Below are 17,594 nucleotides of genomic sequence, written 5' to 3' on the forward strand. Positions count from 1 at the left end.
AGACAAAAATATAAAAATAAACATAAAAAGACGAAAAATAAAGAAGATTTTGTCTAATTGTCTTTTAGATTGTTAAAGGCAAAGTTTTTTCAATATTTTTAAACGTTGTTAAAAAAAGAGGCGTGTCTGACAGGCGTATCTCGAGACTGCAGAGTCTCCAACAACAGACGATCCACTTCTACAGTTACCAGACAAAATGGCGCAGCCTTTCGGGGCGTGTGGTGATACCAAGGCACCACGACAGCAGCTTTGTGGGCGTGTTGAAAGGTAAAAAAAAAAAGTCAGTAAATTAATTGATTTATATTTTTGCAACCTGCTCTAATAGATGGTTATAAATGGTCACGCTAGGATACCTAGGGCTAGCTTATTTAGCATTCGAATACGAGCCTCATGGCAAAGCTCTGCACTAATTTAGGCTTTGGGTGCGTGAGGTGTCCTCATTGTTTCCTTAAAAGAGACGACGATGATGAGGATTATGATTAATACGTATTTATTTCTGCAAAGACTAAAATAATCATTAATGCAGTGAACATATCCGTGTGACTTATTTTTATATCGACATTAAAAGAAATATCACATGTTGTTAAATCGATCAAAAAAGGCAAACAAAATCAAAGAAGTCACTCTAAACATTTTTATTGATGCCACTGTTACATTTCTACTCATTCTTGCAACTAAAGCGTACATTTTATTTTTGTTTTGGCATCTTTCTCTCAAGGGACCCAAGAGTCTCCATCCGCAGACAATCAGAAGGCCGGATAAATCTGGAGTTGTGCAAGAATTGCAGTCTGTACCACTGCCCCTTCTGTAAGACATCAGTCTACAAGCCAAAAGCAGACTATGGAAGTGTTTGGACACATATAGAAATCCACAGAATAAGAGCTGTTAAACATGGAGGTCAGAATATAAGAGCTTAAATGCAAACATTTATTTTGAATTAATATACAGCTGCTCTCTCATGTTAATGCACATTCATTTGTTTTTCTTGTAGAATTTAGCATCTATACTTGCAATTTGGAGTGCAGAGAGGAGCGTCATTTTCATTGCCCATACTGTGCAAAGACAATCACAACAAAGAGACAGTTTGAAATTCATCTGGGCAAATGTGCACAAAGTTCAACACACAGCAGCCATTGTCTCGCTCCACTTGACCGAGCTCATTTGCCTACTATGGCCGTTGGCAAACCTGCCCTCCTAATGCTCAATTTTACTCCCCTTGCCCAGCAAGTCGTTTCAACGGGACAGTCTTCTGATCTAACAAATTCTTCACCTGATCAGAATCCCGCTTCAACTATTGAACTGAAATCTACAGTAGACCAACAACAAAATTCAACTGCGTCCCCTGTTCACCCAAAATCCCCAGTAAACCAGCAGTGCATTCAAAATGGCCCCCCTGTTCAACTGAAAGCAATAGTAGACAAGCCACCTGCTTCATCCACCTCCCCCATTCAACCAAAACCAACAGTCGACCAACATCCAATGGCAACTTATTGCTTTGTTGAACCCACCGGTGTGTCTGACCAGCTCGCAGTCGCACTAGCAGTTCCAGTCCAGCCTGTAGCCCCAGTGGTTTACTCCTCTTCTTATCCAGCAAACACTGTCCAGCAAGCGCTTCAAATATCAGGTCGAGCAAAGCAAAAAATTAAGTGCTCAATATGCAACCTATACTTGCATAAAAAAAATCTAAGCAAGCACAAACTCAGAAAACACCTAATTTCAGACACAGACATAACAGCCAAAGATCATCTAAGAAGTCAGTGCATTGACTCTCATAACGGGGTGTACACTGTGTCCAAGTATTACAAAACCACTGCTGTTCCGGTCCACGTCATCAAAAAGAGATCAGCCGGTGTCGTCAAAATGCTATGTGAGGAAGATCGGTGTGAGGTCATCTTCCAGTTTAAAAAAAAAGGAGGTTTGCCATACAGCCAGTGTCCCCATTTACGCTCTGTCGATTTTTGTATAAGTCATGCAAGGCAGGAAGATGTGGACCCTTCTATACTGGAGGAACTGGTGACCAATAATTTAATTGGAAAGGAAATGATGGCCAAGTGCCAGAAGCATCGCGATCAGGCGGCTCAGAACTCGGCTCCTCTTGTTGCTCTTGTGGATCTTGGTGGAAATCATTGCCTGTATTTCTCTGTGTTTGAGCCCAAAGCGACGCACTACAGCAAGTTCGGAAGATTGTTTGTGACGTATAATATACGGGGAAAGTTCTGGCACTGTGACTGTTCTCAAGGGAGAATTTACTGCCTACACAAATGCATCGCTAAATGGTATCTCTTCCAGACCAATCAAAAGTTATTTTCCTCAAATGCTAAACAAGACACAGTGCTTGATGATGCTGAAACGATGGAAGGCACACCTGAAACCCTACTTCCGCCTGGAGATAAAAACCTAGAACAAATGGCAAAATATGTTTATCACCACAAGAAATTACCCTCTGCTCTTCCTGAAAATCTCACCCAGTTTGAGTCTGAAATCCAGTTTTCAAAGCACCTGATTCCAGCTGAAACTGTGTGCCAAGAGTGCCCAGGTCAGGTTTGCTTAACGGAGCCAGTGCTGGTTACTGACAAAGCCAGGGTCGTGACATCCAATGGAGTGATCCAAGGTGTGTATGCAAATGTGCCTGTTATATAATGTTGCATCTATCTTTGTGGTCTTTGTGGCAATCCTTGTAAAATTCTGCTTTTATATCTTTCAGACAATTCCACCTTTTTAAAAAAGTGTCCAAAATGTGATTTAATGTACCACTATCAGGAGTGGAGCGAGGGGCTGCACAATTACAACAGTCACATAATCCTCAGTTTGCAACTTTGCATGCTTCTGCAGAATTTGATTCAGGTTTTTGTGCTTCAGAAAATAAGTTAAATATTCCGTTTTCAGTGAAACGTGTTTGCTACCCCCCATTTTCTTTATGTTTCTAGAATCACAGTGCGGAGGATGGCCTGGCAGTGGTGCTAAAACAGACTGTAGGTGACATGTCTTCCTGTGGCATGGAAGTACTGCAGGCCTACCTGCACTTTGAAGCTCTTCGAAGCCACGAGTGTCCTTCTCTGCTCATGATAGATCTTTATCAAAAGGGGATTTTCAACATGGCAGGTGTGCACTTATGTGTGTGTGGTGACATTTAACGATTTCTCTCGGCAGCATAAGTGTAGGCTTTTGAAAATAGTTGATATTTCTCACAGTCAGGTGATTGCTTTTTTTGTAGGAATTGAGATCCACGGCATGCCCGAACCCTTAACAGGGGAAGTGAATGCAGAGGAAATCTGGGATTCGGTGTGCAAGGAGATAATAACAAGTGGCCTGAATGCGCGTAAGTGTGACCCGGACAGTTATGACCGACAGCGTTACAGGGCATTTTTCATTAATCATTTTTCTGTGCATCTTTCTTTAATATAGATGATATTGTATATGTTGAAACAAACAATGTCATCAAGGAAGCTGCAGTTTCTGCTGTGACAACCCCGTTCAAACTATCTGAAGGTAGGCGATTGAACAAAAAAAGAACGGAGCAGTGCCACAAGGCCGTGACCAGGTTTCTCGTAAAAACCCTGCAACCCTTGTCCACGGTGGAGTCTCCCTGGTTCAGGTGGGTTGCACTGATTCATGCATTCAATACACACATGGGATTATTTCCATCATCTTATGAGGCATTTTTGATCTCTGCTTTTCTTTAGAGATCTGACAAAAACGCTCAACCCAAAGTACCGACCACCTTCCATTGATGAGCTCAGGAAGACCTTCATACCTTCCTGGTACTCAGCGGAGAAGAAACGAGCTGTTGAAGAGCTGCTGGGAGTAACTGAGGCTGCACTGACTTGTGATTGGTGGTCAAATTCTGCTCATGACCATTACCTGACAGTTAATCTGCACTTTATTATGAAAGGGCAGATGATGCACAAAGTCCTTTGTACAAAGCCGGTGTACGATGCGTCTACAGCAGAAGCTCCACTGATATATCCCATACTGGAAGAATTTGGTGTCCGAGACAAAGTCGTTGCTGTGACAGTTGATAACATGGACATTTCCATCAACAGCTTACACATCAGGAAGTTGAAATGCTTTGCATGTATACTAAATCTTGCAGCACAGAAGGTGTTTACCTGCAGCAGCGTGGTCAGATGGGTATCAAAGATACAGGCTGTCCTTGCATGGATCAAATCTTCCCTCCCTGCTCAGAACATTCTCCAAGAACAACAGAAGATGCTTAGTAAGTGTCTAAAACTGTCTTTACATGGTGATCAGTAACAGGACAGACTGTAGGTCCCAGTGTAAGTGGCACACTTGTGTTTCATCTTTCAGTAATGAAGCAGCAGCTCCTCTTCCAGTCCAGTTGGGACTCATTGTATCTCATGGTGGAGCAGTTTGTGGAGCAGTTTGCTGCCGTCCAGGCCACTCTCACAGATCCGCAGGTCCGAGAGGCCATTGAGGAGAAAAGGTAATGTATCAGTATCAGAAGTAAAATGTCATTGTATTAATATTACAATAAAAACATTCTTTATGTTGTTTGGGGTGGGGTTGCATGAATTTGCCTGGAAGGTTGGAAATGCTCACTGAGAATGAGTACCAAGAAGCAGGGGAATTCATCCGGATCCTGAAGCCCCTGTACACATCTTCGCTTTGTGTCTCTGCCGAGAAGAGTCCAAACTGTAGTCAGATCTTTCCAATTCTGAAAAAACTGGAGGCGCACTTAGAAACCCAACATGAGGACACTCCGTTCACTAACACACTGAAGAGAACAATCTGGGGCGACCTGTCCACACATTATAAGGTACAAGTACGTTTATCCAGTATTTAGACAATGGAGCAGGCATCAGTGTGTTTAAGATTCGAATTTTAATTTGGCTATGGCGTTCTGTTAACATAACATCTATTTATAATTGCTGCTTTTAAAAAAAGTGTAAAAGTCTACATTTACGTTGTGTAAAAGTCTTGATTATACTCTGAGATTAAAAAGTTCAAATTTAACATTAACTTCATTTTACTGTTGACAGGATGGCGACACTTGGAATTTCCTACAGGAGGCGAGTGCCTTAGATCCAAGATTCAAGAACAGAATCGACTCAGATGAGATTTGGCAAAGGGTGCTAAGTGCTGCTTGTGATCTCCCAGTGACAGGAGAGGTACTGTAGGGTTCTACCTTTGGGTACCATACTAACAACCACCCACAAAAGCCACAAACTAGACATTGATGTTGGTTTTTCTAATACTCCTGTTCAATTGAATCTAAAGATATTCACATCTTTATGTGTATTTACCATACAGTTACCAAGCGATGCTGTTTCTGAGCACAATGATGCTGAGCATTCAGAAGAGGTAATCTAAACATTTTTAATGCTTGATTCAGGATTTCTTGATGACTTTCCCCCTTCGTTTTCATCTTCCAGGCTCCGTTTTCTAAAAGGCTGAGGTTATCTGCCCTGGAGGAGCTCTTTGAGGCAGAGGACAGAGCTCTGAAGAGTTGTGCAGATGCAAGCAGTAATGTTTCAATACCTACAAGACTCCTGCAGGAGATAGAGTTGTACAGAAAAATTCCTGCAATCCCCACATCAGAGGACCCCCTGGTGTGGTGGTGGGACAGACGGGACATGCTGCCTTTCCTCTATCAACTCTCCAACTCCTACCTGTGCATCCAGGCCTCGTCTACTCCACATGAGAGAGCTTTTTCCACGGAAGGGGACAAGCTCAGCCAAGAAAGGTCGCATGTTCTGCCTGAACAAGCAGACCTTTTAATTTTTCTACAGAAAAATTGTTAAAATATAGTGTCTCTCTTGTTATATTTTACTATTAAAATTCATTGGTAATTGTTAAAATGAAAGATTATTAGTTATGTTTCTGGTGCATTTGGAAGATTTTTTACTTTTTTTAAATCTTTGAGTCCACATGTAAATTGAATTGACTGGATATGAGTTGGGTACGAATATGGAAAAGAATAAAATCAGTCTTTCTTGAGTACAAGAGACACACTATACAGCGGCATTATCTTGGGGTTGACTGGGACATTTTAACTTTATAAATCTAAAAATTCCCCTATAAAATGATAAGGTTAACAATGTCAAATTTATTTTTGGGGAAGTAGCCAAAAAAACCCTCATCAAAGCAATATCTATTTCCTGATATTGCAGAGCTGGTTCCGTGTTCCACTGACATTGTGCAACACATCGAACACTGAAGTTTGTCCAAGTTGAGTTGCCGTAGGTTGTTGCCCAAGTCGACACACTTTTCTGCGCATGCGCAAAGGAAATCTGACAGTGCGAGGTAGTGCTTTAATTTTGTGCAGACACCAAACAGCCAGTATCGTGCTTGTTGCTTGCTGTTTTTGTGGGACTCTTCACATAAATTGTCCAAGTACCGGAGAGCCGGTTAAGTCGAAGCACAGATGGCGGCTCTGAAAACTATGAACAGAATGTATGAAGTGTGTTTCAACGCAGCCCGTCAGGCGGCAGGACTGAAGACGTCGAGACTAATTCAGCATCGATCCTTCAGGATCAGTGTGAGTTATGGGGAAATTACTCCAATATCCTGCTCGCATTAAGCTGTGTGCAATGGAAATGGGTTGGCGAATTTAAAGCTAAAGTTAATGCAAATACAACCTAACCCGTACGTTATTTATTAAGTTGCCCAACACAGTGGAATTAAGTATCCAGGTAAACAGGCAGCCAAGATGAAAAATACATTTGTGGGCTCGTCGAAGCTCCACATATCACCGTTGCAATCCTTGTGCAGACATGCAATCCGATCTTCGGCAATTAGCTAGCTAGCTAAGTTGACAACCTTGCTTATATTATGATCAAGGTCTTATATCGGTTATCGAGTTCTCTGACTCCGCAGTGTATGCTGCGAAGGGTTTCTGATATCTGCATGATATAGGTCAACTGTTGTTTGTTCTAAAAATAATTATTGACCCTGACGTAGTTGCACCTTGTGTTTGTTGTGATTGTTGACTGCTAGCTAGCAGGCTAAAGTATTTGATGGTTAGTTCCCATTGGTGGATCAAAGGGGCGTGAGGCGAAAACGTACCATCGGTGGTGACATCGAAATAATCGTCATGCGAAGTGGAAACCGGATTAAAACTTTAATTTTTCAACAGTTGATAAAATTAATATTGAAGTTTTATTGCTGGTAGTTGTGTAACATTGACCCTTGATGCCACATCGGTATGGAAGTGTATTGGCAACATCTATCAGAATCAGAATCAGAATCAGAAGCAGATTCTAAAGCCAGATTCTAAAATCAGAAGCAGATATCTAAAGCCAAACAGCCAATGACGACTTTAAATGTCATTTAAAATAAATAGAGCTTGTATTTAATTTCTTAGTCTGCAAAACTGCAGCAGCCCTTTGACTCATCGCTGGAGAAGCCGCAGTTTCCAGGAGCATCAGCCGAATTTGTGGACAACCTTGAGTTTATCCAGCCTAATGTTATCTCTGGAATCCCAATATACCGGGTCATGGATAGACAGGGAAATATCATCAACCCCTCCCAAGACCCTCAGGTACGCTCGACTCACTTCCCTTCCTGGTCACTTTAACACATCCAGTGTCCTAAAGCTTATTTTTTGTGTGTGTTTACTGCTCCTCAGCTTCCCAAAGAAACAGTTTTGAACTATTACCAGAAGATGACTCTGCTAAACACAATGGATCGCATTCTCTACGAATCGCAGAGACAGGTGAGTTTCTGCTCTTGGATCCTGGAAAAGCTGAAAAATGTTCTAAATATTTGCGTTGCAGGGCCGCATCTCCTTTTACATGACCAACTATGGTGAAGAGGGGACACATATTGGCAGTGCCTCTGCTCTCGACCCAAATGATTTAGTGTTTGGTCAATACAGAGAAGCTGGTAAGAATTTACTTAATTTCTTTCTACCTGATCATTTTCTTCTAAAGGTTTTTAAACCTTTTCCCTACCCCACGAGCAGTGTTGTAATTCTTGCCCTGGCCCTGCAGGGGTGCTGATGTACCGGGGCTTTCCTCTGGATTTGTTCATGGCTCAGTGCTATGCTAACGCCGATGACCTTGGGAAGGGCCGGCAGATGCCCGTCCACTATGGTTGCAAAGACCTGAACTTTGTCACCATTTCCTCCCCTCTGGCCACTCAGATTCCTCAGGGTGAGTTGTAACTCAAAGTTTGCTTGGCAGTAATTGACAGTCACACATGAAAATTTATTTTCATCTTCCAGCGGTTGGAGCTGCATATGCATTTAAGAGACAAAACATGAACCGTGCCGTCATCTGCTACTTCGGGGAGGGTGCGGCCAGCGAAGGAGACGCACACGCTGGCTTCAACTTCTCCGCCACCCTCGAGTGCCCGCTGATATTCTTCTGTCGTAACAATGGCTACGCTATTTCTACTCCCACCAATGAGCAGTACAGAGGAGATGGCATAGGTACCAAGCTTCAGAGATGACCCTCAGCTGCTCTCGTGAACACATTTAATTCACTGTCGTATTTCGCAGCTGCTCGCGGTCCGGGTTACGGCATGCTGTCTATCCGGGTCGATGGCAACGATGTGTTTGCTGTGTACAATGCCACGAAGGAGGCGCGCCGCAGGGCTGTGGCTGAAAACCAGCCTTTCCTCATTGAGGCTATGACCTACAGGTTAGTTGATGTTCTCTATATATGAAAATTAAGCAAACTGTTAACAGACTATAAATGGTTGGTCTGTAAAACATACTTTCGTGTTAATTAGCTTTATTTGTTTTCCCCATATCCTCAGGATTGGCCACCACAGCACCAGTGACGACAGCTCGGCTTACCGCTCGGTGGATGAGGTGAACTACTGGGACAAGCAGGATCACCCCATCTCGAGACTGAGGCATTACATGACAGCCCGTGGATGGTGGAGCGAAGACGACGAGAGGAGCTGGAGGAAGCAGTCCCGCAAGACTGTGATGGAAGCCTTTGAAAAAGCGGAGAAGCGCCTAAAGCCCAACCCTGAACTCCTTTTTACCGACGTGTACGACGAGATGACACCCACTCTGAACAAGCAGAAAGAATCCATGTGGAGGCACGTGCAGCAGTACAAAGAGCACTACCCTGTCGACCTGTATGAAAAGTAAGCCCTTAATGGAGGGTTTATTCTGGTGGTACTGGGATGAACTGTTGCTAACTGCATTTATAAAGTAGTTTCAGGTTTTCTGCACAAAACGGAGAGCAAAAAAATTGTAACATACTTGATAGATGGATTTTGGTGCCTTAAATACCTGTATTACTTCCATGTAAGCGTGAAAGAAGTCTGTTAAGTTTTTAAGGTCAGCCAGCAGATTCCAGCAGGTGTGTCCATTCTCCTTTCCACTCATGTTTGACAGATGCTGTAGGTGTTTTTGTTACACACTCCCTTAATCCCCAAATTTCTGTTACACGGTTGACATTTTGTGGAAAATAAACTATGAAAATTCAGTTGTTTTGCTTATTTTAATCGAAACTGAACTGAGTCGTGGTGACGGATTAGTTTGCAAGAATAAAAGGTGAAGTTTTGACTTTGACATTATCCTCAATATGAAAATGGAAAACAAATCCCAAACACCAGGTAAAAGACAGAAAAATAAACACCGCAGATTAAATGTTCCCATCTCATCCGGTCATTTTCAACAGGTCAGCAGGGGGTTGTGAATGCCGTTCCACAGCTTCTTTATCTGCTGTGGGGACCGCTGGTGAATCAGGATGAGGTTTTTGTACACGCACAGGTTCTCTCGGTCTTCCTCCTTGATATCGAAGGTCTTGAAGCCAGAGTTTTCCACAGGAGAAACTCCGACAGCCTGAAGGCACATACCTGTGTACACATCATCCATGGGAAACAGAGGGATGATGCGTGAAACAGAAGCCAGAGGCCGCAGCAGCTTTCCAGAGATGACAAAACCACCTCCGCCCACATAAGGAGGGTACGAGCCATCATAGAAGCTCAGGGGAACGTAGTATTTGTTTTTTGAGTCCCTGAAGGGGACTGACGCCTTTAGGACCTGTCCGACATATAGGTGAGAGGCTTTTGAAGGCTCCAGGGACTCCAGGAAGGTAAATAAAGCTGGAGAATTTACAAAAACATCATCATCCCCACTGAAGATGAAGGAGACCTGAGGACAGTGGTTCAGTGTCCACTCAAAAAAAGCATTCAGTTTGTGAGTCAGGTTGAGCAGGGATTCTTGTATGTCCCACAGCAGGAGGTCTCCAAAGTACTGGGATTCAAAAGACAACAGTGGGTCAAGGTCACCCTGAGAAGATTGGCCCAGGAGGAACAGCGTGTGCACCCTCAGGCCTTTCTGGAAAAGGCCCTCTTGGCCCCAAGTCTTCCTCACAGCCTGCCTCTGCTCAAAATTACCTGGAACCGATTTGATGCCAAAGAGAAGGAGGGTCTGGTTTTCGGCCTCTCTGCCACTGGTGCACTTGTTGGGCTGGTTGATCAACAGTGGGGGGGACCTGCAGTTCATAATCTGGAGAAAATCCTGCAGCATGGAAGAATACGAAAGGATGTCGTGAATGTTGGTTTTTAACAGCTCCTGGTTTGACTCCCTGCAGCGAGACCAGTCAGAGTCCCGGCTGAGTGGATTCTTTCCATTTTCCACTTGTTTGATGGTGGAGTAAAGCAGACGGTTCCAGTATGCCCCGTTCTGAGGGATGGCCTGTCTGAGCTTGTTGTAGATGGACAAACTCGGAGTAATTGAGACAGCGGCCATCGCCGGAGTAGAGGTTTTCACATCGCCTTCCTGGATCCAGAGCCTTCGGAACTGCTGCACATCCAACTTGCCCTTGTGGGTCCTCTCCAGGTACAAGGTGGAGTAGAAGATGAAGACAACTGTTACCAGGAAAGCTACAGCGGTGATGTTTTTTACGGGCTTCATTGGGGTGAAGGTTTGAAAAAATGAGCTCTGGTGGACTGTTTTATACTCAGCTGGACTCTTTAGTGCGTGGCACAAGAGGTCACTGCAGAGAAAACTACACAGACCAGAACCAGCATCTGCAAAACAATAATGGATCGTCACAATGAGCTTCAGAACATGTTGAAACGCCATCATTTCATTTTACATTGACAGAACAACGCAACAGAAGGCCTTACAACGTCCTTTCAAACGAGGCATCGTGTTGAGAAAACCCGTCGTTACCTCCTGCAACCATCTCATCAAATTGTCATAAAGACAAACATGTTTAGCAAAGGTCTTATCTCACCTGAGATGAAGGCACACCCGCCAGAAGCTCAACGCAACAAAATGGGATCGGGGACGCAGGTGCGCAAACCCGCATCATTTGGTTTTCCAGGCCCGGCTTTTTTTTTTAATGACGTCGGCTCGGTCGTGAGTGGAGCAGACACATGTGAAGGCAGGTGATGAGCTCGCACACCTCACACAACTTTTCACAAAATTTCCACCGATCTGCGGGTTCCGACAAGCGTCCTTCAAAACGGTACATACACCTATTTAAAAAGTTGATGTTAACTTCTTTCTATAGAGACAAATACGTTATTTGATGCATTTTCTGTAGGTGCATACCTAATACATCCTATTTATTATTCTCAGAAGTCGGCTTTAATCTCAGACCTCGATCCAGTTTAAGCATTTGAGTATCCACCGGTAGGGGGCGCCAAAGCAGAGCCTTTTTTCTTTACATCAATTTGATGTCTTTTCTGTTCCGTGTGTTTTTGGAAAGCACAATTTCCTTTTCTAAATCAAATGATGCAATCCTTGTATGCTTGACTTAGATTAAAACTCATAAGAGCTGGCATGTGATCCAGCTGCTGTGTCCAAGAGATTTATTTAAACATCTGACAGGAAACAAACACAAATGTACAAATGGTTTAAGACACACTCGCTGGTAAAAACATTATCAGGTGAGCACAGTGTTCAGATCTGTAAAGCTAATTTCTTTTTCTTATTGCATCCTATGTCGACTGAAAAGGTTTTTTCCAGCCTGAATTGGACAGAAACACAAGACAGACCAAATAATCACAACTAGTTGATAAGTAACTCGTCCACATCAGGGAAAATTTTGCTAAGTTTTTTCATTCACAACCATGCAAAGGCTAGACACTTGTTTAATAAAAGTAAAAGCACTTTGTACTGAAAATAAATGATGACATTTCTCAGTTTTAATTGTGTGAGTCAAATCTGGTCACTGTTCAGGTCCTGAGAGCCTTAAGGCAGATGAAACCTTGTTGAACCTCTGAAACTCCTTTTTCAGCCAGGATGATAATTAATTAGAGACGCCTCGCTGTGATCTCACACAAGCACCAAAACCAAATGGCAGTGCTCGTCTCTACGCAGGCATATATCATAACATCTGATCAAAGATGCTAATTATTTTCAAAAATAATTCTAATATTATTGAAAACAGGCTTAAAGTGTTGGCATCCTGAAATTCCAGAATTTCCTGAAATTAATATTTGGTACTGCACCCTTTTATTTAAATACACACCTGACCAGTGGCTCTATCATAAAATAAATGTAGTATTCTCTGGGCAGTGTGCACTAGTGTCCATATCTGCAGCACTGAGACATTAAATGGGTTCAAGAGACACATCTAACATATAGAAGGAGAGAAAACATGTCTGTGAATAATAATAATGGGGCCACTGGTCAGTTACAGATGGTGCTAAAATGGAATCGAGAGGCTCAAGGCAGAAAGAAGGATGCAAGACTTTTGCTGAGGGAATGAGGACAAGGATGGAAGAAAGTCAACAGAGATCGTTCTCTTCATCCTGTATGGTTTTCTTGATGCGCAGGAGCATTGTGGTGAGCCACTGGTCCAGCCGGGAAATGGTGTCATATTCCTTCACCTGCCAGCACAACAGGAGAAATACTAGTTATGGTGGAGGTGAGGTAATGGCTGTGTCAAATATTGCAAACAGTATAGGGTGCTGTTATTTTGATGAAAGTCGACTTATATGGACTGACCGCATCAGTGAAGGCATCCACGTTCTGCTCCTCGTAGGCATCTAGAAGTTTCTGTTGTAATGTGATAAATAGAACCCATTTTTACCAAGTCTATCCGTCCGTCGTTATCACTGTATATTTCATACTGAAGCAAAAACAAAGCGTACCTTCAACAGTTTGCATTCGCGAGAGTCCGAGAAGGCTGGAAACATTTCTGTATACTTCTGCTCTGCAAGCTTTTAAAGAGGGGAGTGAGAGTTAGACGTGTGGCTTCCATGAACACAGACAAAAGTTGTGTTATGGTTTACTTTTGCGTTCAGCATGTCTACACAGAAGTGACAGAGGGCTGCCTTGAAGAAGTAATCCTTGGCACTGTATTTGAGAAGTGTGCTGTCCATAGCGTAGGTTCCAACCTGAAATCACAGGTGGACACTCCTCAGTGAACAGGTGAATTCAGGCCGTATCACAACAACAACTGAGCCGATGTTTGCTGGTCAGCATCCTCACACCTGTTCAAAGATCTCGATGGCTTTTGGGTACTGCTCCAACTGTGCTGCATAAGTGGCTACTTTCAGGAGGCACTTGTTTGCTGAACTGAAAAGAAAAAAAAGAGACGCTATTCACAGTCCATGTTTTGACAACAGTGTGGCAAGGCGAGGAACACCTCATTAAAAATGCAAGAGAAAGTCACCTGATAGATTCTTCACCTTTGTAATAATCTCCTGCTTGTTCATAATGGGCAATGGCCTGTAAAGGAAGGAGGGGAGAAATATTACAGGACATGAACAGTGTTTTACTTTAGTCACAATTAGTTTTGTAGCAGAACTTTGCAGACCTTATCAACGTCAATCAGCTCTGTCTCATATATTTCAGCGATGTGCATATGATGTTTGGCTGCGATGACGAAGCGTCCCTAGAACCCAAAAATTATTAGAAATAAACAAAGGCATTGCATATACAGCTATAAAAATATATAGGCTTAAAAGGTTCCATGGCCAGTCTCACTGCTAGACTCACCATATCAGTGTATATCTCAATAGCTCTGTTTAGGCAGTTTATAGCTTCTGTTGATCAAAAAAAAAAAAAGTATATATATATATATAGGTAAAATATTCAGCCATAACGCCAGAATGGTGGTAAGTAGTCATTACCTTGTGGATCTGCTTTTTTGAAGGCATTTCCAGCATCTATGAAGTTAGTAGCAGCATCGTGTTTGCTCTGCATCTGAAGATGGAGCCGTGCAGCTTCAGAGAAGGCATTTCCCGCAGCTGGAAAACAAATTCTCATGTTTAGACCGTTGCACATAGATTATCACATATATTAACTCAGAGGGGGAAAAAAATTGTTCTTACCACACCAATTTTTGGCCATTTTGTACATGTTGGCTGCCCGCACATACAAGTCACAGGCCTCTTCCATCTTGGAGGATCCCCTGTACAAGAGGACTTTAATTACAACAGCATTCATGCCGATCATATAGGAAGGGCCACGCAGAATAACTTTGTGGGACAATGGATGTTCAGTCACTTCATAAAGCCATAAAATATTATTAATTACTATTAAGACATAAGGCTAAACAATAACAATGATTCCAGTGCAGTGACTTATACAATTTAAAAATTATATTGCTAAGAATTTTTACTTTTTTTATAGATGTTTATCTAATCTATGGTACATGAGTGAATCTTATAAACCTATTTAAACACACAAATCACACTTTAATAGTGTAAATATTTGAATTATTACGAAGGTTCTGATTGCTGTCTATACTCGTCAACCACTGGGTGGCGCTATATACACAACAATGTTGCTTATTATTCACTTTAGTACACTAAGGTTCATTAAATGTAACACGACTTGTGAAATAAGCCTCAGTCACAAAGTGATCCTATACACAATCAAGTATTGAGTAATTTGTTCGGTCTACATAGCTTTTTATGTTTATAAATTCACCAAAGTGTTTAGATGCCATCCAGAGCTCTATTGGCAACACAGCTAACTTACATCGAAGTAGCGGCGTCTGCGACATTAGCAGAACACATAATAGTGTAATGCTGCATGGTTTGACATAAAGGACCTAGTACAATCGAATTAAGACTGCATTTAACCTGTTTTATAATCTGTTTGGTTCTAAAATTATTCTGCCTGGTTGGCCCTTAGCTTGACAGAATCGTCAAAACAGTAACTCCATGATATGCTCACCCAAACAGTGCTCCAAAAAACGACTGTGACGATCTCATTTTCTTTTCTGCCTCAGCTATTAAAGCCATGGCCTCCTTTTCTTTGCCACTATTGTCCATTTTCTTTGCTCTGTGGTGATGTCTGGGAAGAGCGAAGAACTGCGAAAGTGAACAAACTCGCTTCAGTTGTGCTAACAGAAATGGGTTGGCTAGCCGTGTCACGTCATCAGCCGCAAAGCAGCCTGTCATACCCGTGTCATGTGACTCGGGAGCGACGAAAAGGATGCTGCGTTCAACGTTACTCTTACAAATAAACTCCGCACCTTTGCATAGTCGGCACAAAATAATAAACATGTTGATGACAGCGTTTGAAAACGAAAGAGGGGTGATTCGAAGTGAAAGTTAAACAACGATTTACTGTTATGATAAACACTTTCGCTCCCTTATGCGAGCATGTCAACATTAAATGTATTCGTGTATTGTCATTCGTTTTTAACTTAAACGTATTCTTGGTGGTTAGTAGTGAGCGTCTTATATTATCATTGCTGCAAATTCTTTCTTTTTTTGCTGTTCTGGTCATTAATTAATAAGCGTTGACAAAAATGTACGTTTTTAAAAACATTTGTTTTCGATTGCAGCTAAAGCCTTTTAATTGGCTTAGTTTATCAATTATATTGTGTTTTAGAATAACCATCGTTCAATAACCAAAAATGCATTAAAATCCCTTCTATCTTAGGTGAACAATTAGTACAAAAATAGATTTTGTACACCGTAAAAGAGGGAGTTTATGTGTTGACAACACACACGGATTTCATTCAGGCAAAAAGAAAGTCCCCCGTTTCCTGTCTGTAGTTGGGTCCTGTACAGCAGCCCGTGCGAGGCTGTCCTGGAGACCCCGCGCTGCCTGCACCTCTATCATCTCGGGTGAGTTTGTTACAATGTAGCAATTTCTCTATAAATCCGAATAACTGCGCAAACGCTGCAATATTCGCGTACTGCAATGAACCCGTGAAATGCACGCCTACTGCAATCGAAACGCCCCATTACTGTGCGACCTGGTAAACATAGTAATTTTCCAACGAATTCCCAAGCATACCCCCCTTATCCAAGAGTATTCCAACATTAACTCATATTTTGCTTGCAAGAAGAGATAGATAGCTCGCTACGCAGTCGCGTTTACACGTCTAACCAAAAATCGCCACACTGTCTTGGCTGAATTTTGCTGCCAATGTACCGTTTGATTGTTTAAATTTTGCCACACAGTGGTTTGTTTTGAATGTCAAATGCTCAAGCTAGCTATACGTCTTGTTGATAGCTGGTTGGCTAAGCAGGCTAGCAAGGCAGGGTAACGAAATCTAACCCAGTTGATCAAAAAAATCTCAAAGGAAAAGTGAAACTATGGTTTGAACCGACACGTTTTGTCACACCAGAGCCTTAAGTCACTAACAAAACTGTTATACATGATGTATTGTAAGGTGTCGACATAATATCCATGCAAACCTCTTTGAAAACAGCAGCTAGCATGTTGCAAGCCGCCTGCAGGGTCTCCATTCATATCCTGCGTACTGCTTCTGCGATCTCTGAGCAATGCCTATCATCCCTAGTCTTTTAGAGGTGGAAAATGATGTTCCTTCTCATAGGCACTTTTGGGTGTATGAGTGGAGATTGTTGCGTCGGTGGAGAGATGCACCACGCAGTCTCGCTTTCAGCAGCAAGCTTGCAGCGGATTCTTCCTAAACTGCGCGAAAACCGCGCTTTTTCAGTTTGTTGTCTGTTGCCATCCGCTGTTGGCCAAGTGCAGAAAACATAACATCACTTTACAATAGTCGTATTTAATGTGTCAAGGCATAGTGTATTATATGTGCGTGGCTTTGTATTTAACATTGATTATTGTTCAAGACGTTACACTTTCTGCAGTGTCACTTATTTAAGACCACAACATCCAGCAGTCTTTTTAAAATTTTCATACCCAAGAGCAATAATCTGTAATGTTTGAATCAGAACGAATAGCCGGAAAGCAGAGCTAAACGGTGTTTGGAAAATAATCCCAATCAGTTGAAATTAATTTATCAAAATTTGTTTGGCCAAATATCACTTTTTCCTGTACTATTTAACCTATAATTGTTAATTAAACGATGGTGTTATCGAACCCAGAATTTGAAGTGATTTTGTAATTATAATGACAGTATAAAGTAGAATGCATTATTACATATTTTATAATTACTACAAGGATATTTTGAGATTTCCTGAATTATTTCCGAAGTAAAGACTGATGTTTTAGAAACATGGCAGAACAATAATTGTAAAAACATGTTAATACTTTATAGCATGACAGCTAATATGGAATAGGACAGTCACGTATAAAATTAAAAATTCACTATGTCAAAATTTGAAAGTGACAGTCGTGTGGCTCTTGACATATATGATGAATATGGGGTTTAAACATTTTTATTTGTGTTGTGAGGGGAAAAGCTGTTATATTAAAGCATATGTTTGTAATTGTAATGTGGGAGGTGGTTGATTTATGTAAAGAATACATTGATGAAATG

At 42.0% G+C, this 17,594-nt stretch overlaps 4 protein-coding genes across 7 annotated transcripts; 2 read left to right on the top strand and 2 right to left on the bottom strand.

Moving 5' to 3' along the window:
• The first annotated feature begins 92 nt into the window (after positions 1–92).
• On the top strand, positions 93–5,975 carry LOC105417082 (uncharacterized). Its single transcript, XM_011608607.2, has 13 exons — positions 93–267; positions 719–897; positions 992–2,611; positions 2,705–2,844; positions 2,928–3,102; positions 3,215–3,319; positions 3,406–3,595; positions 3,684–4,216; positions 4,309–4,444; positions 4,546–4,777; positions 5,001–5,129; positions 5,272–5,322; positions 5,394–5,975. The coding sequence occupies exons 1-13, from the start codon at positions 197–199 to the stop codon at positions 5,760–5,762; spliced, it is 3,930 nt and encodes a 1,309-aa protein (XP_011606909.2). The 5' UTR covers positions 93–196; the 3' UTR covers positions 5,763–5,975.
• A 242-nt stretch (positions 5,976–6,217) lies between these two features.
• Positions 6,218–9,404, top strand: bckdha (branched chain keto acid dehydrogenase E1 subunit alpha). 2 transcript variants are annotated; one of them, XM_003968579.3, is made up of 8 exons: positions 6,218–6,499; positions 7,325–7,501; positions 7,589–7,675; positions 7,737–7,845; positions 7,953–8,114; positions 8,186–8,392; positions 8,462–8,603; positions 8,722–9,404. In XM_003968579.3, exons 1-8 carry the CDS (start codon positions 6,386–6,388, stop codon positions 9,062–9,064), a joined length of 1,341 nt encoding a protein of 446 aa, XP_003968628.1. In that variant the 5' UTR covers positions 6,218–6,385; the 3' UTR covers positions 9,065–9,404. The 2 variants fall into 2 exon arrangements, with proteins under 2 accessions (XP_003968628.1, XP_029699703.1); XM_029843843.1 differs by having other exon boundaries at positions 7,340–7,501.
• Position 9,405: 1 nt separating this feature from the next.
• b3gnt2l (UDP-GlcNAc:betaGal beta-1,3-N-acetylglucosaminyltransferase 2, like) lies at positions 9,406–11,323 on the bottom strand. 2 transcript variants are annotated; one of them, XM_003968639.3, is made up of 2 exons: positions 11,056–11,157; positions 9,406–10,956 (listed from the first exon to the last, which is right to left on the bottom strand). In XM_003968639.3, exons 1-2 carry the CDS (start codon positions 11,117–11,119, stop codon positions 9,593–9,595), a joined length of 1,428 nt encoding a protein of 475 aa, XP_003968688.3. In that variant the 5' UTR covers positions 11,120–11,157; the 3' UTR covers positions 9,406–9,592. The 2 variants fall into 2 exon arrangements, with proteins under 2 accessions (XP_003968688.3, XP_011606910.1); XM_011608608.2 differs by lacking the exon at positions 11,056–11,157 and adding an exon at positions 11,166–11,323 and having other exon boundaries at positions 9,492–10,956.
• Positions 11,324–11,728: 405 nt separating this feature from the next.
• Positions 11,729–16,694, bottom strand: napab (N-ethylmaleimide-sensitive factor attachment protein, alpha b). 2 transcript variants are annotated; one of them, XM_003968640.3, is made up of 12 exons: positions 16,546–16,694; positions 15,068–15,204; positions 14,218–14,297; positions 14,017–14,133; positions 13,883–13,929; positions 13,701–13,778; positions 13,557–13,612; positions 13,375–13,459; positions 13,174–13,278; positions 13,033–13,101; positions 12,887–12,937; positions 11,729–12,768 (listed from the first exon to the last, which is right to left on the bottom strand). In XM_003968640.3, the coding sequence occupies exons 1-12, from the start codon at positions 16,594–16,596 to the stop codon at positions 12,667–12,669; spliced, it is 978 nt and encodes a 325-aa protein (XP_003968689.2). In that variant the 5' UTR covers positions 16,597–16,694; the 3' UTR covers positions 11,729–12,666. The 2 variants fall into 2 exon arrangements, with proteins under 2 accessions (XP_003968689.2, XP_029699704.1); XM_029843844.1 differs by lacking the exon at positions 16,546–16,694 and adding an exon at positions 15,297–15,320.
• Between the last annotated feature and the right edge of the window lie 900 nt (positions 16,695–17,594).

The sequence above is a fragment of the Takifugu rubripes genome, chromosome 11 (assembly GCF_901000725.2).
Source record: "Takifugu rubripes chromosome 11, fTakRub1.2, whole genome shotgun sequence".
Lineage (NCBI taxonomy): Eukaryota > Metazoa > Chordata > Actinopteri > Tetraodontiformes > Tetraodontidae > Takifugu > Takifugu rubripes.